The sequence below is a fragment of the Lactuca virosa genome, chromosome 3 (genome assembly GCF_052849685.1).
Source record: "Lactuca virosa cultivar CGN04683 chromosome 3, Lactuca_virosa_CGN04683_v6, whole genome shotgun sequence".
NCBI lineage: Eukaryota > Viridiplantae > Streptophyta > Magnoliopsida > Asterales > Asteraceae > Lactuca > Lactuca virosa.
The window spans coordinates 363,443,360-363,469,063 of NC_136428.1; the positions used below are offsets into that span (position 1 = coordinate 363,443,360).

Consider the following 25,704-nt stretch of genomic DNA (forward strand, 5'->3'; position numbering starts at 1 on the left):
CACACAATCGATTGTTTATTTACTCTGAGTCTTATATAACTTGTATCCGCTTAGTACCCATAGAAAGGGTTGTAGTGTCATTTTACTTAAACTTCCATCAAAGTAGGAAATATATGATTTTCTAGAGGAACAGGCGAACTTTTCAAAACAGAACTTACAACTTACAACATGTTACAACTACATTTTCAACACCATTTTACATCTACATTTTTCAACAACACTTTACAACTTACTTACATCACTAAACACTTATGAACTCACCAGCTTAATTGCTGATCAACTCTTTCAAATAACTTGTATTCTCAGGAGACTATTAGACAGGTGCTCGTGCTGGGGATTCAGAAGATGAAGAATTATAACTTCAAGTCTTGTTTTGTTATTTGTGTATGAATACTATGTTTTGTGAACACACACATTGTAAACACTTTCTTTCGAAATGAAATGGTTGTTCATTACTTGCTTACCATATACATATCTCATGATACTAAACATGACGTCCTCCACCCCCGAACGATTGCGTCGTTCCGGTTTTGGGGTGTGACAGATTGGTATCAGAGCATTGTTTATAGTGAACTAAGTATATCAACCGATAAAAGATATACAACTATAAATACAATGGGGCTTAAGTGCTCTGGATAATGATATACTTTTAGAATATAACTATAGGTTATAAAAATATACCTACTTGCTTATACATGTGCATAATAGAACTAGTGTCACGAGGAGAACAGAACTAAAAGTATTTAAAGGTTGGGCACTGTCGTCAACCTGAACAGTTATGTAATCATAGCTAGGATCAATATAGCCTGATCAACTATATTCATTCGAGATGTGACCGACATGTGTTTGGGAATGATGTAGTGTTGCAACAGTGTTAAAACTTACCTGAACACCAGAACAAGTACATCCAGAGTTAGAATACTATAGGAGTATTTTAGTCCATATAAATAACTTAAGTGATAACCTAAAAAGACCCTTACGGATAAGTCTATAATCTTGCAAGGCATATTCCTAAAGTTTTATATATAATTAAGATCTTATAGACTTAGAATCTGTGGCCTACGCTTCGTTATCCATTCCTCTTAAGGGTGTAGTGTTGGAGAAGAATCACTTATTCGAAGGTCTATTTAATCTCCAATTATATACAAACTTGTGTACCTTGTACAATTATAGGAGGACTCCGTAAGGATCACCCCATAAAGTTACCTTAAAGCTCATAGATTCTTTAATCACTTTCATTCTCGCACGACAAGCCCAGATAGATGTAACCACTTCCTCATAGTAGACAACAGAAGAGTCCAGGAGGAACAAGAACAAGTTCATGAGAAGTTTTCAAAGAGAGATCGACCGAAGTAACCAAAACGTCTTACACGTCACACTAATAAATAATAATCTGGTTGATTTATTGAGCGAGTGGAAACACTGCTCACATTATATATTATGATTATTTTCTTACATGCAACTGGTAACAGTTATTCAGGAAACAGATATTCATTCGAGGATAGTTATTTCAAATTCATAGAGTTTATTAGGTATAGACTCTTTTATGAATTGTTTCTAGAACCCTGTGGAAGTCAGGACCCGATACACCCAGAACTAGGATAACCTTGTCTTTTCAGCTTTCGGCTTGTGTCCATTGTTTTAGACTTATTCCGTCTCATCTTTGTGTTCCTTTTAGCAAAGATGCCTCCTCGCAGATCTATCAGACGCACTACTCCGATAACTCCAATACAGCCTCCTTCACAAATCGATATGGCAGCTATAAACGTTGCACTGGCTGCGGCTGTGGCAACAGCCATGACTCAATATCACTCCATCAGTACCAGTGGAGGTGGAACGCCTACTGATTCTACTCGAGGTGAGGTCCTCGTACGCTCGAGAGAGTTCTCCTACAAGGACTTCACCAGTTGCCAGCCATTGTCCTTTAATGGGACTGATGGAGTCATTGCCCTTATGCAATGGTTCGAGAAAACAGAGTCGATCTTCGAAATCTGTTTATGCCCAGAAGGAAGCAAAGTGAAGTTTGCTGCCTGCACCTTCTCTGGCAAGGCCCCTCGCCACCTGTCCGAGACACGCGTCTCCTTCTCCTTCCTTCGGATCTGAGGCTTCGGCCTATATATAGCTGCGAGACCCTCCGGTTTTAACCCCATTTTTACACCATTTTCCATACTCTTTCACCTCTTTCACTCCCACAAACTTACTTACAACCTCCAAAAGCCCCGATATCATATCTAAAACCCTAAGCAAGCCTCGAAGCCCCGAGATTCTCGAGAAAAACAACCTTCTCCAGTCGAGTGAGTTCATACCCCCATATTTTCATAGTTTTTAATGTTTTAAGAGGGGGGGGGGGATACAAGTCTAACACAAGAATTTTGTGTTACAAACAAATGATTTCAAATTGTGATAAAATGACATTAAGTCATCAAAAATACTTCAAAATATTAAACTCTTTTATAAACTTATAATTTTCCCCAAAAATCATATATATATATATATATATATATATATATATATATATATATATATATATATATATATATATATATATATATATATATATAAGATTTAAAAGGCTTAGGACTGATAACTCATTCTGGGTCCTTTTCCTTGTTTGGATGTAGGCTTATAGTATCGGTTATTTGCCCGAATGTCGTTTAAATTTTACTTATATATAATTGTATATGTATATAAATATAAAAGTTATTTCATCAGTTTAAATACCCTTTGTAACATGTTGAGAAAAGGGTTACATTCAAAAACAGTTAATACCAATTAAGAAAGTACATATAAATTATAATTGATATAATTTATGATACATAGAACATTAATTCATGATTCAAGTATACTAGAATACACCGTTTTACAAGAAACAAAGGTTTGATTCAAAACAAATCAAGGGTATACAACTTTCAAATACATGCTAAGAATACTAATTCAGGGATATACAATCAATCATTATTTCAGGATGATTGGGTTTTCATAACTATTATACATATAACGTTTATATGTTTTGTATGAGTCATTTGATTCAGGTTGTTTAATTCATTTAAACAATATAGTTAAAGTCCTGATATTATAACCAGAATCTCCAGTCAGGGGATCGAAACAAGTGGTGTGTAGATTTATATTGGGATTGACAACCCCGCACTCAGGCTGCTAGCTACAGTCAGACATACACGCCAATGAGTGACAATTGTTATCAACAGTTTAAACGCCTACAATACGTTTGTTTCAGGCCATCTAGTCTCAGTATGGTTATAATAACTCATTAAAAAGATATTAACAATACGTTAGTGTAAAATCAACTAAACGTAAGTACATTTTCAAAGTACTAGTTTACAAAATACAAACTACAGTAGTACATTACAGTTTACAATAACAGTTGGTGAAAAGTACTAGTTTACAAAATACACACTCACAGTTACAAGTTTTACATAAAGGAATACAAATACAGAACATTGGTTTACAAATAGAACAATTTTATGAGAATAAAAAATACTTTTCATATACAGCAGAAAATATAGGATTTTCTGGAACAGTTTACATATTCAAGATACAAAAACATACTTTTAAACATAAATACTTATGCACTCACTCAACTTTATGTTGATACTCTCTTTTCAAATTACTTGTATTCTCAGGGAATCAGTAGACAGGTACTCCCCGAGGTTTTGAGAAGATGGAGCTATGTTCAGTCATATCTTCTTCTTTTGTATAACTATTTTGGTTTCAATATACAATGATTGAACACATGTAAATACTTATACTTTTTAAATATAATGGTTGTTTATACTTTGATTACTATGATGCATGTGTTGTGATACTACAAATGAAGTCCTCTATCCCCGGACGTTTCCGCCGTCTGGTTTGGGGGTGTGACATATATATATATATATATATATATATATATATATATATATATATATATATATATATATATATATATATATATATATATATATATATATATGTGTGTGTAATAACAATTTACTTTCTAATTTGTTTTAGTTATAACATTAAAGTCCAAGTATATATCAAACCACATCGAACACTCAATATTCATCTACCAAATTTTTTTTTAATTTATCAATTGTGTAGTAAATGAGTTTTAATGATTTATCAATAGTGTATTAAAGGTTTTTGCTATTTCAAGCTTTTTATTGAATGGTTTATTCATCACTATTTTTACATTTTCATATACAGATCAATGGATACAAAAATGATCACGCTCATTATCCAAATAGCAGAATGGAAAAGTGTTTCTATTTGTTTAATAGAATTTTAAAATATATAATATGCACAAGTGTATAATACCTTTTTGTAAATTTGTCTGCCATCCTTTGGTTACAATTATTATGCAGAAACAATTTATAAAATTATGGACAAAACTTCTATCATTATAAATTGATAATTTTCTTTTTTGCAAATATTTGATTAGTCATTACGATTTAAAATTGTCAATACTGTTTTTTCTTTTTCAACCGTGGTTTCTACAAGTATTAACTTGATACATAGTAATGAAAATCAAAATCAAACTAATGGTCATTCTTAAAATTAGATACCAAACTTATAAAATAAACAGAATGAATGCAATAAAGTGGTGCATTATATAATGCATCTTACCCTTTGGAAAGATGGGGTTGTGTGCGGATGAGCAATAACATCACCACGGTTCACGCAATGTTCGACCCCTCCTTCTTGGCACCAGGTGTATTGAACGCATTCTAAATTTCTAACCTAATATAACATATAAAACCGTCAGAATTAAATCTTGAGAAGAAAACCCATGGAAATAAACACACCTTCAACTACATCATGAAATGGAAGCTTACCAAATACCTTTTCAGATTTTCAATTTAGTTCCTTCTTACAACATCATCTCTATATTCAAAACCAAAAACCCTAAATCGTAACTCAGTTTAATAACATCACCGAAACCTATATTTAGTGTGTGTTTTTGTCGTGGAAATAAGGTTCCTATCTACCAAAAAAGACATATTTATATGAAGAGAACTTACCTAGATTTCATAAATATTTGTTCAAACCATTGAATGGGTGAGTATTGGATTTCGCCTACATAACTTCAGATGGTTCACAATAAACCTATATGCCTTCAACGTTGAGTATATGTGTTGTGGAGAGGGCACTGAATGACAGATATTCCAGGATGGTAAGAGAGAAAACACCAAAATTCGATAGCTCCAAAGGCAAGCCAACAACTTCAAAAATTAGCCGGCAAAAACAATTACTGTGCATAAGCCACATCGATTTTTAATATTATATATAATGTTTAATATCATTTTATTAATTAATGTAAAATAATCATTTTTTATTACTTTGAAATAATTATTAATCTAATATAAAATAATTATGCTTCTAGTATATTTAAAAATAACAATTTTATTAAAATAATTATTAATCACTGATTTGTTTTTTTAATGATATATATTTATCTATATTTAAATCTAGTTTTAAGATTTTTAAATAATGGAGTATATTTTATCCAAAACTTCGTTTACGAGCAAATCATATTTTAAAAGTAAAAGGACTAAATATATACCATAAACAATAGTACAGGGTATTTTATTCAAGAATTGAAAACCCCATATATGAAACCCTGTTCTCTCTCATAGGTTCTTCTTCAATCACCGCACAAAAACACAGTGCAATTCAAATCTCTACGAGAGTCGTTGCCTTCAAATTAGCTCAATCAAGCTAGGGTTTCTGTTCAGTTCGATTTCACCATGGCTCGTAATGAAGAGAAAGCTCAATCGATGCTCAACAGGTTCATAACCATGAAAGCCGACGAGAAAAAGAAGCCGAAAGAGCGTCGACCTTTCTTAGCCTCCGAATGCCGGGACCTAGCCGACGCCGACAAGTGGCGTCAGCAAATCATGCGTGAAATCGGCCGGAAAGTCGCCGAAATCCAAAACGAGGGGTTGGGCGAACACCGTCTTCGTGATCTCAACGATGAAATCAACAAACTAATTCGCGAAAAGGTGCACTGGGAACGGCGAATTGTTGAGTTAGGGGGGCATAATTACTCGAGATATTCAGCTAAAATGACTGATCTGGAAGGAAATATAGTCGATGTTCCAAACCCTAGCGGACGTGGACCAGGGTATAGATACTTTGGGGCGGCGAAGAAGCTTCCTGGCGTGAAGGAGTTGTTTGAGAAGCCACCGGAGTTGAGAAAGCGAAGAAGCAGGTACGATATCTACAAAAGAATTGATGCAAGCTACTACGGGTACAGAGATGATGAAGATGGGATTTTGGAGAAAGTGGAGGGTGAGGCTGAGGAGAATATGAGGGCTGAGGCGGTGGCAGAGTGGATGAGAATGGAGGAGATTAAGAAGGAGGCAAGGAGGGCAGTGAAGAGCGGAGAGGTGGCGGAGGTAGGTGGTGCAGCCAAGACCATACTGTATGAAGAGGAGGAGGATGTGGTGGAGGAAGAGAGGATGAAGGAGAGGGAGTTGGAAGAAAAAGAGAAAGAGAAAGAGTTTGTTGTACATGTGCCATTGCCTGATGAGAAGGAGATTGAAAGGATGGTGTTGGAGAAGAAGAAGAAGGATTTGTTGAGCAAGTATGCAAGTGAGAATCTTTTGGAAGAACAGATTGAAGCTAAGGCAATGCTCAATATTCATCGGTAGCTTGGTATGCTTTCTTTTCAATCTTCAATTTCTGCAATTTTAGTTTCTTTTTGGATGATTTCTTTATGCTTTTAGTGTATGATTATCAAGTCCATTCTCAGTTTTTCACTACTTTTGCTACCCTTGCCTATGATGCCATGAGATGTTTCTTTGACTTTTTTCACAACATACAGTTCTATTACAGAATGCAATCTTGTTGATAGATGCTTTATTTTATAAGCAAGAATATAATTCAATGATTTCTCAATAATCCTTTCTTGATGTATGACACATCAGTTAGCTAAATTTCCAGGTAACTTGAAGAATCGATGTTAAAACTTAAAAGATAAAATTGTGTAACTTAATGAACGAAATAATTTCGACTTAAGGCAAAAATCTACCCAATTATAACATTTTTACTCCTGTTTATTTTGCTTATTTAGTACATTTTACTTTGAAAATTCTACCCATTTAGGACATTGTAGTTTGGTCCCTATGTTTATCTCTTCTTTTTGAATCAGGTCTAAAAAATTAAGTTTTCAATTTTGAATATTATAATAAAAAGGGAAATCTCCAGAAAAGTCCTAAAATTTTAGTCTAATTTATGAAAAAGTCTCGAACTAATTTTTGTTTACAGAAAAGCACAGAATACCGGCTAAAACTTCGAAAAAACCCTTTTTGGCCGGTTTTGTAGATTTAGCCGGTATTCTGTCTTTTTTCGTTAGTTTGCTCAAAATATTGGGACTTTTCTGAAAATTACCCGATAACCAAAATATTGGGATTTTTTCGAAAATTACTATGAAATTAATGGATATTATTATTAACGAATCATTTATAAACATAAAAAATATTTTTTATTATAAACAAATGAAATACATTAGTTGCTAATTTTTAGGAATAGAATGGTCGACTATGTACTTCTCTATTGTTTGTTGACCACTTCAAAATCTCTTTGTTCTTTCTATGTATCGTTGTGGGTGTCATAGTGAGAAGTACTCTGTTAGGCGTGACCAATACAAGAGTTGATAATATTTATTAATACACAATCGATAAGTGTCTACTTGCTATTAGACATGATGCTATATGATCACATGTTATTAGAAAATATCATTACACGAACATATAGATCTTTCATTATGTTCTTTAACCTAACTACCACCTAACCTCCAAACATTACCTGGTAACAACCATAAAATTACACACATCTATCGAGATTGAAAAGTAAACTTTGAACGACAATTTAAATAGATAATCACCCTTCATTTGTTTCCATATAAATTATCATTCACGGTTCATTTTTCACATTTTATAGATGTGTGTTAGCCGATGGTTGTTAACATGTAAGGTGTGAATGTTGGTTGGTAGTTAGGTTAAACAACATAAGAGGAACACCAACATTAGAGGAATGCTAACTAAGTACATCTCACCATCATACCCACAACAATGCATAGGAAGAACATAGAGAGTTTGAGTGGTCAGGAAGCAATAGAGAAGTACTTAGACCACTAATTTATTCCTAGAAATTAGCAACAAATGTATTTCCTTTTTTTATAATAAAAATATTTTTTACGTTTATAAATGATTTTTTAATAATAATATCCTTTAATTTCATGGTAATTTTCAAAAAAGTCCCAATATTTTGGTTATTATGTAATTTTTGGAAAAGTCCTAAAATTTTGGTTATACTAACGAAAAAGGACAAAATACCGGCAAAATCTGTGAAACCGGCCGAAAAGGGTTTTTTCGAAGTTTTAATCGGTATTCTGTGTTTTTCTGTAAACAAAATTTAGTTTGAGACTTTTTCACAAATTAGACTAAAATTTTAGGATTTTTCTGGAGATTTCCCTAATAAAAATATAATAAAATTACTTAGAAAAGTCATAATTAAATAGAAAACAAATTTAAAGATATTTAAATAGTATTGCCATACTGTATAACTAAATAGCAACCAAGTGTTAAACATTTGTTAACAAAACAATTATTGAACAAAGTTAGGTCAATGTCAATTCAAGTGAATCATGTACACTAGCCAATTAGGTTATTTAGTTTAAAATTTACAATTTTGTTTTATTTAGGTAAAAAGTTAAAAAAGTCAACAAAAACATTATGTTGTGTTAGTTTCGAAAAAATGGGCCGTTTTCCATATTTTTCAAGTGAATCATGAATTTTTTTTTTCTAAATTTACAAAGAAGTTGGAAATTTTTGGAAAACCAATAACCATAGTTTTTCATATTTTTCTAATTTCAAAATTTTTCTACAATATAAACACACCCACTCCCACCCCACAGGAAGGTCGAGTGCAAAACAAAAGTTATGGACCAAACATGTAAGATTTTAGTAATTTGTTTTTTATTCGATAATTGAATCACTAAACATAGGACCAGACGTAAAATGTACTTTGAAAAAAACTTTGTCATTTGCTTTTAGCGTTCATAGCAATATGAACTAATAAGTTCATAAGCAATAACTTAGAACATACACTATGGTAGACCTATACCGTGACTTGTTACTTTTGCACGGTTAACCTTTTTTAATGTTTTTTTTTCAAGAATTTAACTAATTTACTTTCATCTGTAAAAGTGTTATATAACCAACCACAGTGTTATATAACCAACGACAAGGGCCTATGCCATTGACATCTCTACAAGGAGACCTGTGTCACGGTCAATAGTACCGCTACAATACGCTGCGTAGTGAAGCGGTGTTATGGTGCTATTTGCCAATTTAGCAGGCATATAGCGGAGCCATTGCGACCCTGTCTATATCGAATCACCCAATCAAACGCTTTTTCCTCCTAGGGGTGTAATCGAGTCGAGTACTGACAAGCTCGAAACTCGACTTGACTAAAAAACTCGAGCTCTAAACTCGACTCGAGCCTTATTTTTAAACTTAGGCTCGAGCTCGATAAAGTGATTGATATTTCAAGCTCGGCTCGACTCGACTCGATTAGTTATTAAAAAAAATAAAATTACATAAAATTTGGAATAGTAATAGGATTAAGCTCGTGACCTCGACTCGACTCGGCTCGAAAAATAAAAGGTAAAAGTGTAAATATGACTAAGCTCAAATAAGCTTGCGAGCTTCACGAACCGAGTATTCCAATACTCAAGCTTGACTCGCTCGAGTAGCTCGAGCTCGACTCGACTCGACTCAAACCAAGTCGATTTCGAGTATTTTCCGAGTCGGTCCTGAGTATCTCACGAATTGGCTCAACTTGATTACACCCCTACTTCCTCGGTTGACCCTCAATTAGACTCCTCTCTCAATTGCGACTCTCAATTAGACGTTTCTTCCTTAATTGGCCCTCAATCAGATGCTTCTTCCTCAATTGACCCTTAATCGACCCTCAATCAGACGCGTCTTCAATTAACTCATTGGTACACAATAGGTTTAATTTCTAAATTAGAAGGGGTTATTGAATGATTAAAGATAAAAACTTTAGATTACAGTCAATTCTTAGCTTGTCTAAATGTTTTTTTACTCTTGGTCTTTATGAAACGGTAGATAACAATAGATTACAGTCGATTCTTATGACTGTACATATGATTGTATAATTGTATGACTGTATACGATTATATATTATGTATCAATTTCCTGTTTTTTGCTAATAATTTTATTAGTATGAATGTAATGTTTGTGTATTTGTATGTATTTATTAGTATGTTTGTGATGTATATGTATAATTATGTAGGTGATGTGTATTATGTACAATTTTTTTTTGCTAATAGTTTTATATGTATGTAATGTATATGTGTTGTAAAACATGGGTCGATGTGGCCGATTAATCAGTGATAATAGTTCACCTGTTGTTGCGGTTACATATGCATAATAAGCAAAATATAATTTAAAATCGAATTAATGAATGTTTGGAATTGCTTATTAGTTACAGTTTGCACCCACTAACAAAATTTTGAAGTGTTTGGATGAGTAAAAGTTTAAATATACTTACAGACTTAAATAAACATTTTTTGATAAGTTGATTCATCCTTAATTTATTTAATTAAGCAATCCCAAACACCCTTTTATAGATTAATTATACATGACAAATCTACTTTTGGTTTGTGAAGATAAATATGTAAAAAGAGCAAAATTTTGCATATTTGTAAAAACGAATTGATCTATAAAACAAAAAAATCTTAAAATAAAAAAATAAAAACACCTTACATAAAAACGAAAACATACAAAGATTGTAAAAAATAAAAACTAAATCTAGCTGTGTATATAAAACCATTAAGATTCAATAAAAAGATTATGTGAAACTAGGTTCTAGAAAAAATGGGAAAAAAGTTATCAAAGAAACCGTGAAAGATTGTGAAAAGAGTCCTAAACAATATCCACAAAGGAATTCGAAATGCGATTCAAATTTGTAATAAGAAAATGGGTGTTGCAAAGGATAAAAAAGGGAAAATCTTGGTCAAAACTGTAAAAAGAAAATGCAAGGATAAGGTCCCTTCTTTAACTAACCATTTACAATTTAAGTTGTAAAATATGTTCAACATTACCTAGTCGGTGGACTGTGTTAAATAAATTAATCGGCTAGATGAGGATTAATCGGGGACCCTAAATTGATAATTCGCTGAATTTTAAAAAATTAAATACGACTAATATCATAACAAAGTTCGTATATACTATTAATATCATAACAAATTAGGTTAATATGATTAATACACTACAAGAAACGCGAGCATTAGCCGCAACAGGTGTCGCCACTAAAAGCCAGGTATGTTGCTACTAAAGCCAATTTGCGGCGACCTGTCGCTGCTAAAAGGTTGTCGTTGCCTCGATGCAAATGTTCCATATGTCGCAGCTTATGCTCACAGTCGCCGCAAAAGATGTCGCCACATGATGAGAGGTGGAAACAAACAGAATATAGAATACAGAAAGCGATGGAGGAAGGGGGTATATCTGCGCTAACCTTTAGCGGCAACGACTATTAGCGATGGATAGAGGCTTTAGCGGCGACACTAGGGTTTTACCAGCGACAGCGACACTCTCTGTAGGGAAAATGTACCGCGTTTTTTTAGCATTAACGGCGACGTTGTCGCCGCTATTGACGTCGCCGCTAATAGTTTTAGCAATCTTCGTTGGCAGCCGTTCGATTAGGTCCAGATCGGCATATAGTGTTAAGCAATCTCCTTTGACGCGGATCGTGGTTTTCTACCTTTAGCTGCGACACACGCTTTTAGCGGCGACAGGTAATGCGAAATTTACATGTCGACGCTAAAAGCATACGTCACCGCTATTGCGTTGATTTCTTGTAGTGATGCAATACTAATTATTACACAAATAGCTTCTATTGAGATAAATGTTTTCCAAAATGTTAATATTTCATAGTTTGCTATTACTTCCCTATATGTGTTGGCAAAGATTAATCGTCAGGTGCATTCTACTCAGTCGGGTAGTGCTTAAAAGCTAATTGAAAATTAATCGAAACCTAGTCCAGATTTTTACTACACTGCTTATAATTCACAAACCAAATGCCAAGGATACTTATACGATTAAAAACGGAAAACATTGTTTATGACGTAAGAGACGAGGCAAGATAATGTCGCCAATTGTTTATATTTATAAATGTCAGAGGAAATTATAAAACACCTCTTAACATTTTTTATATTATAAAATATACAGGCTAGTACCATCAATCTATATTTTATTGATTAATTTTTCTCTCTGTTTGTGTATATAAATTAGAAAAAACACTTCAACATCTATTTTCAAACTATAGTTTTATTTAGGGGCCTTAAATTTCATTCAGCCAAGTGTCGCCCCGTACACATAAGTCATGTATAAGTTCAAGTTTTCATTAAAGGTTGGTAAATATGTTGGGTCAATCGGTTTTTAGCGGTAGGAAAGTTTCCTTTTTTATTAGTCTTTTAAGTTTTATTCCTGCATGTTTTAGAGTCCAATTAGGTTTCAAATTATTAGTATAAGGAGTCTTTTAAACTATAGTATAAATAGGCACATATGTTAGGAATTTCCCCTTCCGTTATTAATAAAGCTTGAACATCAAGCAAAGTTGTAGATATCCGTTTTTTGCTCTTCTCTTCCCTTGTTTTTACCTTGATTACATTTACTTATTCTTACACTTGGTCTCGGAGCAAAGGTTGAAGATGGTCAGTTTGGGAGTCGGTTTCAAGAAAAGTATAATCTTTCGTTGAAGGGCATACGCAATGGGAATCGGGTTACATTGAAGGGGGTGTGATTCGGTTTTGATCGCAGGCAGCCCTGATTTCTCTTGATTGGGCTTGTTCTAAGGTAGCGAGAGAATAACCGGAGGCGCGGAATAAATGGACGGGAAGACGTCAAAGCGTGTGGCTTTGATTCAGTTCGTTTTACGGGTGATGAAAGACGATAAAGGTGGTTGTGACCTTGTCTTGTTGTTCGGTGGAAAAGTGCTATCGGAACAAGCTTGATTAAAGTGGTCGAGGTTGTCAAAAGAGAGAACACGGTGTCGATGGTTAAAGAAGGAGTTCAATGACGTATCAAGAACGTGATTAAACACTACTGTGAACGAGTGGTATGACCAAACTGATTAAGGAGGTGATTGTTGGTTAAATCGACTTTTAGCAGTAGGAAAGTTTCCTTTTTTTATTAGTCTTTTAAGTTTTATTCCTACATGTTTTAGAGTCCAATTAGGTTTCAAATTTCAAATTATTAAGTATAAGGAGTCTTTTAAACTATAGTATAAATAGGCACATATGTTAGGAATTTCCCCTTCAGTTATTAATAAAGCTTGAACATCAAGCAAAGTTGCAGATATCCGTTTTTTGTTCTTCTCTTCCCATGTTTTTACCTTGATTACATTTAGTTATTCTTACAAAATACTTTTCGAGCCTACTTGAACTTGCTAATCGGTTGAAGTGTTCAATATTTAAGCTTGCATTTGTAAATTGTCTGCCCATTACAAATAATATAACAACACCACAGTTTTGCGAAATATCACACAAAAACAAAGAAAATATCTTTGAGATAGATTACATTACATGACATGAGACGAACAAGAAAATGAAAGATTCATCATGTAGCGCGAAATCAGCAATCGATGTTTAATTGATCTAGATCTTGAAATGCAAAAGAGCAGAAGTGCCATCAATTCCTTTTGCTCTGTAGTAATCAACATATTCTTTCGCTGTTGTGCCTCTATACTTGGCTGGATTATCTTTAGAAAGTAAATCCTTGATTGGCTCAATAACTTGCAAGGTCTCAGTCATAAAGAACGATGCCACTGATACTCTTGGACCAACCTTGTTTGCCACCACCTTGTGTCGTGAACTCACAAACTTGTCATTTGTAACTAGCTAAATTATTCCATTGATTGTAATCAGTGCCAGATTAAAAAAAAAAAAAAAAAAAAACTAGGGTATGCAACTAGCGGATGTGCATATGTAATATTATTATAACTTTTTAGAGTCGCCAACTCACACATACTCTACACCTTTCATCAGGAACCCTCAACCTTTGGTTGATGGCATCTTTTTTGTTAATTCCTTATACCGTTTGGCCATAAGTTCTTTGGTATGTAATATTAATATTTAATGAGTAATTTTTTTCATAAAAAGATCAACACTTCATATGAAAAAGATTAATTGATATTAAGCTTGAGATAGAGAGAAATACATGCCTGTAAAAGATCTCCAGCATTCACTACAAGAGCTCCTTGTGTAGGATGAACATCGGTCCATTGGTTTTGATACAAGATCTTAAAGCCACCAACATGATCTTGTAGAAGAATGGTGATGAAATCGTTATCAGTGTGGTCCGGGGTGCCTATGGTTAACTCTGGTTGTGGGCAAGGAGGATAGTAATGACCGAGGACAGCAAGCCCATCGCCACATCCCATGTCTAAAAGATGATTTGGGTCGAGCCCTAGAGCCTCTGACATCAACGTCAATAGACAACTTCCGAGTCTAATCACTTGTCTTGAGTACTCCAATAAAATATCTCTACAGATAAATCCCAAGGTAACAAAAATATGGATAGTTAGAAACTTAGAATCTGAATTTGAATTATCTGTAACCCTTTCAGTATCGGTTTACGTATAATCACGCCATGTTAAAATAGTTACGTGTATAATACTAGGACAAGCTTTGCCGAAATTAACAATTAGACTACAAGTATTTTAGAATATCAGATTATTTATATTTGATGGTTAATATATTAGTTAGTAAACAATGAAATAAAATCCAGTACTTTCGAATTTTGATGTTAATTTGCAAGATTGTTGAAAACTAATGTGCCGCTTATAATTAAAATCCATTAGTAGTTTATTTTAAAATTGGAAATGTCATAATTAAAGGTATATCATAATGCACAATCGCAAGCAATCGGCATGATTCTACTTCGTCTTTAATCTTAAAACTGTATTATGGAAGGAGATTAGGAAGGTTTCTTGTGGTTGTTGCGTTTTTTTTTTTTTTGTTCTGAGGGTTTTTTGATCATGGCTACCCGAACCAGAAGTAATCTGCATGAGGGATGGGAATGGCGGTGTGTGAATAGAAAGGTAGACGAGTGCAAAGAGTGTAGTGGATGTAATGAGGGTTCAAGAAACCCTAGGGAGAAATCTTTGGAGAAGGCATCTTCCACGTTCTATATTAAAAAAAAAAATCAAAAAATTTCATCGAGTCTCAAGATCGGTAGAACAAGGAGAAAATGTGTGCTAAGCAAAGGAAGATTATATAGTGGACGTTTATAATAGATTATATAGTGGACGTTTGTAATATTTTTGCACAGGTCAATCGTTTTAATCGCAATGAAAAGGCAATACCATCAACAGTGAGGGTTTTAACCCTTATGTGAACTGGGGTCGTGAAATATGTTGCGTCGACGTACAATGTCTTATGTGAATGTTGTGTTGGGTAAGGGGAGTCGTGAATCACAAACTTGTTCCACATGGAGAATAAAAAGATAAATTAATCTTGTTCATATTATCGATCTCTTTTTGTATAAGATTCTTCTTGTGTGGCACTTGGTAACATTTGTGAAGTTCTTTCAGTTGAAAACTTGTATCAATTATGAAATAATGAAGGCTTCATTGATTTGGAGATTATGTATATTGTTGGTATTTGGGTTTGGTTGGAATTGATGGGCTTCCTTTATTGTCTTGGAGTTCAAATGTGTTAAATAAAATATGGGGCTAAATGAGGGAAAGTGATGTTCATAGATTATGACCAAAGATGAAAATATATGTTGTGGACGGGTTTGCATTAACACATTATATTATATAATGATCTCAACTGTAAGTTGGTCACAGTTAGTATAAATAGTTTGTACTATAGAGTTCTAGTTTCCTCCTACAATTAGTGAAGAGGAAGTTCATTCGGAAAAAGTTAATATATATGATATGGATCTTATGATGGATTAGACGAAGATGGTCATGAAGACTTTGGGGATAAATATGAGAATGGGTCGTCGGTGAGTTTGTTTATGGACCTTGATACTAAAAAGTGTAAAGTCCCCCCAAAACACTAAAGGCGTCTACATGACGAAGCACAATGTGATAAGCGAAAGGGAATATGACTTATTAAGATAATTAACTTTTTGGTTTGTTCCTCGCGTTAGCCGGAAACGAACAGACAAGAGAAGGGCTGTCGGAAAATCCAACAACCCATCTTTTTCTTCATCGATTTCAGTCGTCGGACCACCACTTTTGACCACTCCGTTCGATTTCCATTCCGATCAGATGAAGACGATGACCAGGGCGAAGATGAAGGCTCGTCGGGGATCAGCTATTCCCTCCTCGCGATCTGTTAAACCCCACCAGACCACCTCATTTGCTGATTTCGTTCGTACTTCTCCCTCCTAATCAGACGGAGATTGAACCCCCGAGGGTCATCGGAGGTCGACGCCTGCCCTTTCTCGTGATCTATCAGCCTCACCGGAGATTCCCGATTTTTCCTTCTGTTCGTTTGTTTCTTCATCGACCTGATGAAGACGACGATTCCTTTCCCCATTTTTTGTACTAATTAACTCAATCCCCACCTCCTTATAAGTAACCACGAAGTTTCTTCCTTCCTTTCCTATACATCGATTCAAGAACCCAAAATTCAAAACATGTTTAATATTTTAGGGATTATGGTGGTGTTCATACGAGAGAGAGAGAGGGGGACCCTCTTTGTATATTATTAGGGTTGTTCACTATTTGGATAAAACCGAATTGTCCAATTGGACAATTTGGATTGGACAATTTGGTTCGGATATTCGGATTTTTGGATTGGTTTTCAACAAAACCGAATTATTATTTTGGATTTCGGATTGGTTTTTGTTTATAAAATAAGAACCGAATAGTCCAAAAAAACCAAATAAACATTATTTATTTATTTATTTATAATATATATCTATAGCTATATATTAATTTTGTAATTTACTTTTTAATATAGGTTCAAAACGTTTCACCCGATAAAAAACCATCAATATGTATTATCTGTCAAAAGTTTTTCTATTTATAAAATATTTAACTATAATATATCTTCTTAGTAGTTGTTTATGAATTTCAAATCACAGCTATATAATTATTTTTCGCTTCTCATGTAAAATTGGGTAATATTATAATTATATGCCGTTTTAAAACGTTTCGGTTTTTTAAAACCGAATTATAAAAACCGATCCAACCGAATTGTAATTGGATCGGATCGGATCAGATTTGAATTTAGTTTGGACTATTCAGATCCATCTTCTTAGTAGTTGTTTATAAATTTCAAATCACAGCTATATAATTATTTTTTGCTTCTCGTGTAAAATTGGGTAATATTATAATTATATGTCGTTTTAAAACATTTCGGTTTTTTAAAACCGAATTATAAAAACCGATCCAACCGAATTGTAATTGGATTGGATCAGATCAGATTTGAATTTAGTTTAGACTATTCGGATCCATGTTTTGAAAACTGAAATCAATTTGAATTCGCTTGATTGGATCGGATCAAACCGGTCCATCCAAACGAACACCCCTATATATTATTTTATTTTCTTAAAAAAATAAAAGAAAACATCATAAATGGTCCCTGTGGTAGTGAAATGACGAAAATACCCTTCAGTTAACGGACAAAACTTAACGGAGTTAACAATAAGGACCAATCGTCAAAAGTTTTGAAAGCACAGGGACCAGCTATGACGTTTCTAAACCACAAGGACTAAACTTCAGATTTGAAGAAACCACAGGGACCATTTATGATGTTTTTTCTAAAACTTATTTTGACAATATTTTGTGAAAGGTATTTAAAACGGCATTGGGTTGTTTCACAATGTGAACAACAAATCATAAGCGACATTAAGATGTTGAAGATGTCAGCTGACAATCTCGACGGTGAGGACCTAGCGAAAAAAGAAATTCGTGACGAATATAAGGGAAATATAATATTTTTATTTTCATAAATTAATGAAACTTCTCTTTGGTTTTTTAATTATACCTTATATTTTTAATTTTCAATTATTATTAACTTTAAAATAAAAATTATATTTTTATGGTTTTAGGGGTGTTTGAAAATTGAAAGTACTTATTTAAAATGATAACTATTTTTTTTTAACTTACTAATTTATAACTTAGCAAGAGCTTTTAATAAGTTGGTGATGACTAAACCAAAAAGATTTGACAATCAAAAAACATGCTCCCTTATCCAAATGTTGATTGTGATCCATTACCCACCACTCATTAGTTTCACGACACCATCTTTTTCACTGAAATAGATTGAAAAGCATATATACCTGCAAGGCGGTGGCAACTCGGCTGGTTGAGGAGTATCAGGAGCCATGGTGCAAAAGAAAGAGTCTCGCCAGTTAGTCACCGCTGCAGTGTACAAGTCAAAGTTGCTGTGGTGCACAAACTTATGTTTCCCGCTGCGATCCCTAGTGTACCACTGTTTCTTCACCTCACTATCCTGCTCAAAAAACCCTAAAACACCTTTTTTCATCTCCTCCAACATGCTATCAGGAATTCCATGATTCACAATCTGGAAGAAACCCCATGTCTCGAATGCATCCTTCACTTTCTCGATCACCTCCTTTCTCCGGATCGGATCTTCGTTGATTCCTTCCAGATCGATGGTCGGAAGACTAAGCTCTGAGTGTGAGTGTTGATTGGAGTTTAGATTTTCAGGTGAGGGTAGGTGGAACATCCGAGGGACCTCCGTTATTCCGGCGTCTACAAGTCCTTTGACACCTGTTTTGGTTTCGTCAAAAGCTGTGAGCTCAGCTTTCCGGTCATACTCAGGTGTGCATGGAGACATACTAACGAGGGCCATCATTTCAGTCTTGTGTGGCTTCTACACTATCCCACTGGATATTATCTTCAATATAAGATATTATTCACTGCATTGATAATCATCAGTATCATTATTTATGTCGTTTTATGTATATTGTTTTCATGATTGATCCTCTATTGTCTGTTGGCATTGTTATCTTTGATATCATTATTTATGTCGTTTCATGTATATTGTTTTCATGATTGATCCTCTATTGTCTGTTGGCATTGTTATCTTTGATATTAATTAAACTCACAGGTTGTTGACTTATTGATTTTTTTCCCACCACAAAAACTAATACAAATTTCTTTTAAAAAAACTCATTTTTCTATCACCATAAGTCAATAATTCCTTTTGTCTAAAAGTCATTTTGATGATCAAAATGAAATCCCAAACATCCTTTAAAGATTGATCAAAATATATGTAATCTGTATTTTGTGCCAACCATTTTTTTTAATTGGTCATTAGATTAGCAACGTATTCTTAATATTTCAGGATACTTTTTTTGTAATATCCTGTTTCGAGAAGTTTCTTATTTTCGGGATTGTGGACAATGAATGGATTAAGTAAAGGTATTAGGCTTCAAGGGAATGTGGTTTAGACCTTATTGGATGATGACAATGTTCGATAAGTGATTAGAACCTCGATTTGTGTCCTGGAGTCAAAGGGTAAAATGAGAAAAATGATGTTTTAGATTTCTTTCATAAATTATGGTTTTTAGTTCAACATGTGTTAAGCTAAAATTAACTAGATATAAATATGAGGCTCGTCAATACATTTCTGTGGATATAAAGATAGCCGAAAACAGAGTTGAAACGAATAAGTTATGACTGTTTGAAGTTAGAGTGAAATTGGGTGAAAACCCGCTCTCACGAGGTGAGAAGTAATTCTCACGGTGTGAGAAGTGCTCACAAAGTGAGAATATATTCTCATGACATGAGAAGTGTGCATCCCAAACACCATGAAAATTTTATGGTTTTCAAGGTATTTAAAGGTAAGGATTCATGTTTTAGGGTATTTTCTTAGCCTCCATCATATCTAGAACCTCTTGCGAGAAACCCTAGCCTCCATTTTCAAGATTTGACCCTCCCCTCTCCTCTGTCATCTAATTTTTAGAATTTTTGGTGGTTTTGGAGCAATGTTTTCATACAAGATTGATCCTTAAAGCTTGACAATTGGAGATCTCAGCTTTCATCTACCTTCTAGACCTTCGTAAGCACTACAAGAATACTGATCTATAGCGACGACACCTATCCCGACGACTCAAGTCGTCGCTACAAGTCCACCTTTGCCGACGACAAGTCGTCGCCACACGTTTTGCCAACTTTGACCAAAATCCTTTGACACGGATATCTGTGCCGACGACATGTCGTCGCTACAAGTCTGGCGGGAACGACCAAATTCTTTGCGGTATACTGAAAAACTATGCCGATGACACGTCGTCGGTATAGGCATCGAGAAATCTATTTTCCAATTATTTATATTCCATGGTCCAGTATATCAGAACGACGTAGTTTTACGGAATCTATACCGATGACATGTCGTCGGCAGGCCATGTGGCGATCCGCGTGAAAACCCTATACCGACAACTGGTCGTCGACACAAAATTTTCATTTTTAATTTTTTTTTTTGTTTCAGCAAAAAACGAAACGGCATCGTTTATCAAGACCCTATACCGACGACATGTCGTCGACATAGGGGTTTACCCAAACAGACCGCAGTCTGTCTTTCATTTGCACGCAGCGACGCAAAAGTTATACCCTCTTCAGCCTTTCCCACCGACGGAAATCAAATTAAAGCTTCCAAACCGACGATTAGCACCAGGTAACATCTTTTGTACTCAGATTTCTTTCTTTATTGCTATGTGGTCAAGGTTTTTACCCCTAATTTGGGTTTTTTTTTGTGTTTATAGTTGTTCATCGGTTTTGTTGCACCACCGTCCGCCTTCCACAATCTTTAGCCTTCCCCACCGACGAGTCCACCTTTGTCCAACTTCTCTCCTTCACTGCCACATCATGTAAGTATTCAGTTGGTTTTTCAGTTTTTTTTTCCTGATTTGGTGTATTTCCGGTGACCACCACCGGAGGATCCCATCAAATTTGACAATTGGAATCCGGCCATGTAACATACACGTTTTGAAATCGTGTTTTAAGTAAATAATATTATGAAATATTATGTGATATTGAGTATTGAGTTCTAACAGATAGTTTTTACTAGAAATAAGGTAAAACTATGTATAGAATCACTCGGAAAATATTGGAAGTCTTATGAGATTCCAATTAAAAGTTAAAATATCGAAATTTAACGAAAATATAAAATTTGAAATAAGTAAAATTTTATTATTGAAAGTTGTAGATAATCTCGTTAGAAACATTTAGGCGAAAACCTCATCGAAATCCGAGTTATAACGAAGAAGTTATGACCAATCGAAGATCCGCGACAAAACCAGCACGGTGCCGAATGACGTAAAAAGTGAGTTTTTGATAAACTACTTTTTAGCCTTAGTGATCTAAATGAAAGTCGTAGTATTCGTTAAACCGAGAATTTTGATAAAAAGAATGCCAAAATCTGACTTCGTATGAGGAAGTTATGATTTTTCTAAGTTTCAGCTTAACAGTAGACAGCTAAAAACTCGAATTTTAGATCGAGTGATTTTTAGCCGACACAACCTAAACGAGAATCGAAGGTCTCGTCAATAGTAGTACAACGGTAAAAAGTCTGACGAAAACGGACGTCGGATGAAGAAGTTATGAATTTTTAACGGATTTTTCTGTCCCGGTCTGTTAAAAATAATAATATTAAAAATAAAGTCAAAATTAGCCGACGAAGTCTAAACGAAAATCGTAGAGCATAATTTTCCCTACACGTGCATATAAAGAACGTCAAAAATGGAGCCCGTATGTGAAAGTTATGAATTTTAGAAGGATTGGGTGCAATTTTCGAAAAAATTTGCATGGATTGGAGCTGGTCACGTGATCCTCGCATGCTTACCTCGTGCCCGACTCGCGTGTCGCATGCTGATTCGACCGAGGGTGTGGTCCAATGATCTTCTGACGCGCATCGCTACTGACTGCCCCGTGTCCGAAGTGCTGGACCAATCCGAAGCCGGCACGCAGCCTTCTCGCATCCGAGCCTCGCCCAAGCTGCCACCTGTTCCGAACCTCGCAGCCACCAACCCTCTCCCCTCGCTTCGGATCCAAGGCTCGCACCTATATAAGGGGTGCGAGACCTCCCGGGTAAATGTTAGAAAATTGGCAAATTTCACCCCTAAACTTATATTTCTTCTACTTCCACTTCCCCCGAAGCCCCGGTATTAATTCCAACGCCCGAAACACGCCCCAAAATTCCCGAGAAGCCCGAAAAATTTATCTTTTCGGTTTCGAAGCCCAACCCTCGCAGGGCCCGGTTTTCAAGAAAACTCCCGGTTTTCAACGAAGGAAGTCATATTTAGAGCCGAAGTGCTGCCCAAATTACTATTTTAACCCCCGGTTATTTCACGGTGAGTTTAATATATAGGAACAATTGTATGTTATGTGTTATATATGCTATGTGCTTTTCCATGTTATCATCTCGTGTTATTATTTCTGCTATTTTTATAGCAAGGTTATACCTCTGACCACGAAGTGTATGACATAGGCATCACTTGGGTATTGGTATGTACCGTTGACCATGAAGTGTATGGCATAGTCATCACTTTGGCTTCGGCAGTATGCTAAGATAAGGTTGAAAGCCTGAATATTCTAGCAAAATGATATTCCTGAGTATTTTCTGTGCCACTTGTGCTGAAACTTTATTGATTGTATATCAAGTATGGAAATTGTTATGTCTCACTGATTGATATGGAAATCTTTTCACATTATGCCTTTGTTGTTCCTTGTTCCTCTTTGCTTCTGCCATATTGAAGTATATATATGGCATAACGTTATATTGTATCTATTATTGAACTCACTAAGCGTCACTGCTTACCCCTCTCAATGTTTAACTAATTTGCAGGAGATAAGCTTCCAGTATAGTTGTATACTGATAGAAGATTTTTGAATAGTTTGAAACTATTGTATTGAAGAAGATTTTCGAATAGTTTGAAACTATTGTATTTTGCACTCCCATATGTATAAATCTATAGAATCCTAGGAAGTTATGTAATATATATAACACTTTGAAATAGTTGGTTTGTATCCAGTAGTTTGTAATCACTTTATCAATATAAAATATTGTTTTTATGAATATGCATGTAGCATGTTTCGGAGTAAAAATTGTCAAGTATGAAAGTGTGGGTCTTTCAATCATGGTATCAGAGCAGTGGTTTAAGTGAACTAAATTCCACGTATTGGTATTTAGACTTAAACTATTGGAAGTTCAATATATGAACTTAATCATTGTAAGTATAGGGATACAAACCATAGGAAATATTTAAGTAAAAGTATTAGGTAAGGATAAACCCTAATATATTCTAAAATACAATGTTACTCCATATTGTAGAGCAATGGGTGAACAGGTTAGTAGCCATACCCCTGAGGTTGGTGGAGGTCCTCAACCTGAGGAAGTGAATACTCCAGTATCTCTTCGTGAGGAACGACTCTTGGGTAAACTTACTGGTGTTATTCGACAGACTCTCGAAGAACACAAAAAGAATGGTGATAAAGGAAAAGAGAAAGCCACTGGAGAATCTTCAAAAGGGAGGTGAAGCGTCCCTCGTTCAAAGATTTCAAGAGTAGTGGTGCTACAGAGTTTTCTGGTGTTCTTAATCCCATTGTTGTTCTTACTTGGATCCAGAACACAGAGAAAATGTTTCGTATCTCTCATGTGGATAATCAAGACAAAGCTAACTATGCTTCTGTAATGCTTATCGGAGAAGCATTGGTCTGGTGGGAAGCAACATATGAAGCTCTCAACGAGTATGACCAGGAGAATATATCCTAGGAGAGGTTCAAAACTCGTTTGTTAGGGAAGTATTGTCCTCTAGATATGAGGAGGAGATTGGAGAAGGAATTCCTCGAGCTTAAACAAGGAGGAATGACTGTGAATGAGTATGAAACTCAGTTCAATCAAAAAGCACGGTTTGCTGTAAAGTATATTCCAACTGAAGATGAGAAAATTCAGTTATTCTTAGAGGGACTACGACATGAAATCCATGATTTTGTAGCCAATCGGGATGTTCTGTCGTTTGATAAAGCTGTTGAGTATGCTCAAAGGCGTGAGCATGACTTAGAGATACGTGGTGCCACTCTTAGTGTTCCCAAACATCCACGTACTGAAAGGACTGCTCCTGCTTCCCCTAGTCCACCAACTCAATCCGTTCGATCTGAACCTAGCAAGCAAGTACAATCTCAGAGTGCTTTTCGTGGCCGCGGCAGGTCACAATCTTTTTCTCTTCAGTCGCCAGCTTGTCGAAATTGTGGAAAGAATCATCCGGGCGAATGCAAAATAGAGGAAGGATCTGTGGTCTGTTATGGATGTGGAGAAATAGGCCACAAGAGGCCCGTATGTCCAATGAAAGGTGTTACATGCTTTGCATGTGGTGTTACTGGCCACAGGAAGCGTTTCTGCCCTACTCTTACTAGTCAAAGGGTGGGGAGTCAAGCTTCTGTTCAACAACCGGCGAGAAGTCAAGCCTCTGTTCAACAATCAAAGGGTACTCCAACTAAAAAGGAGGAGGTTCCAAAAGCTAAGGGCCGCGCATTCCAGATTACCTCAGAGGAGGCACGCAAGGACCCGAATGTTGTGACGAGTACATTTCTTGTTAACTCTAGACCTGCTCACATCTTATTTGATTTTGGCGCCTCAGATTCTTTTGTGTCTTATGAATTTGCGCATTCCTTTCAAATTGCTTGCTATGTACTCGTGCAACCATTTCACGTAGATACTGCTGGAAATATATCATTACTTGCCGATAAAGTCTATAGGAATTGTGCTATAGAAATTGAAGACTACAACTTTCTTGCTAATTTAATTCCTATCTCCTTGCCCAACTTTGACATTATTCTCGGCATGGATTGGTTGTCAAAGAACCACGCTGAACTCTTGTGCTATGAAAAGATAGTACGTATTCCCATTGAAGGGGAGAATCCTATCTATGTCTATGGTGAACAAGGAACCTTAAAAATAATATCTTTCCTCAAAGCTCGTAAATTCATATCGAAAGGGTGTTCTATCTATCTGGCCTACACAGTCGATGTCTCAAAAGAGGAGAAGAAAACGGTGAATGATGTTCCCATTGCTAAAGAATATCCAAATGTTTTTCCCGAAGAATTGCCTGGACTTCCTCCGGTTAGGCAAGTAGAATTCCGAATTGACCTTGTGCCTGGTGCTGCTCCGATTGCAAAGACTCCTTATCGTCTTGCGCCAGCTGAGATGAAAGAAATGATGATCCAACTGCAGGAACTACTTGACAAAGGTTTCATTCGACCGAGTACCTCTCCCTGGGGTGCTCCGGTACTGTTTTTCAAGAAGAAAGATGGATCGATGCAGATGTGCATTGATTATCGTGAGCTGAATAAAGTGCCTATCAAGAACAAGTACCCACTACCTCGCATCGACGATTTGTTCGATCAACTTCAGGGTGTTAGCTATTTCTCAAAGATTGATCTAAGATCTGGCTATCATCAGTTGAAAGTTCATGAGCAGGATGTACCGAAGACTGCTTTTCGTACTCGATATGGGCATTATGAATTCCTTGTCATGCCGTTTGGTTTAACAAATGCTCCTGCTGTATTCATGGATATGATGAATCGGGTATGCCGCCCAATGCTCGATAAATCTGTCATCGTATTAATTGACGATATTCTAATCTATTCCAAGTCTGAAGCTGATCATGCCATTCATATTCGTGCGGTATTAGA

General features: G+C 35.4%; 2 protein-coding genes across 2 annotated transcripts; one reads left to right on the forward strand and one right to left on the reverse strand.

The window, feature by feature from the left end:
- Nucleotides 1-5,615: 5,615 nt before the first annotated feature.
- Nucleotides 5,616-6,852, forward strand: LOC145167606 (pre-mRNA-splicing factor ISY1-like protein). Its single transcript, XM_079086840.1, has one exon. It carries the CDS (start codon nucleotides 5,745-5,747, stop codon nucleotides 6,648-6,650), a length of 906 nt encoding a protein of 301 aa, XP_078942966.1. The 5' UTR covers nucleotides 5,616-5,744; the 3' UTR covers nucleotides 6,651-6,852.
- A 6,632-nt stretch (nucleotides 6,853-13,484) lies between these two features.
- LOC145167607 (1-aminocyclopropane-1-carboxylate oxidase homolog 1-like) lies at nucleotides 13,485-18,961 on the reverse strand. Its single transcript, XM_079086841.1, has 3 exons — nucleotides 18,330-18,961; nucleotides 14,251-14,572; nucleotides 13,485-13,927 (listed from the first exon to the last, which is right to left on the reverse strand). Exons 1-3 carry the CDS (start codon nucleotides 18,866-18,868, stop codon nucleotides 13,685-13,687), a joined length of 1,104 nt encoding a protein of 367 aa, XP_078942967.1. The 5' UTR covers nucleotides 18,869-18,961; the 3' UTR covers nucleotides 13,485-13,684.
- Nucleotides 18,962-25,704: the final 6,743 nt, after the last annotated feature.

Excerpts from the sequence above, each read along its gene's own strand:
- LOC145167606 (XM_079086840.1), top strand. The coding sequence starts at position 5,745 with ATGGCTCGTAATGAAGAGAAAGCTCAATCGATGCTCAACAGGTTCATA.
- LOC145167607 (XM_079086841.1), bottom strand. The coding sequence starts at position 18,868 with ATGATGGCCCTCGTTAGTATGTCTCCATGCACACCTGAGTATGACCGG. Across the intron at positions 14,573-18,329 it reads GAGTTGCCACCGCCTTGCAG|AGATATTTTATTGGAGTACT; the intron begins GTATATATGCTT and ends ATTTATCTGTAG. Across the intron at positions 13,928-14,250 it reads ATGCTGGAGATCTTTTACAG|CTAGTTACAAATGACAAGTT; the intron begins GCATGTATTTCT and ends GGAATAATTTAG.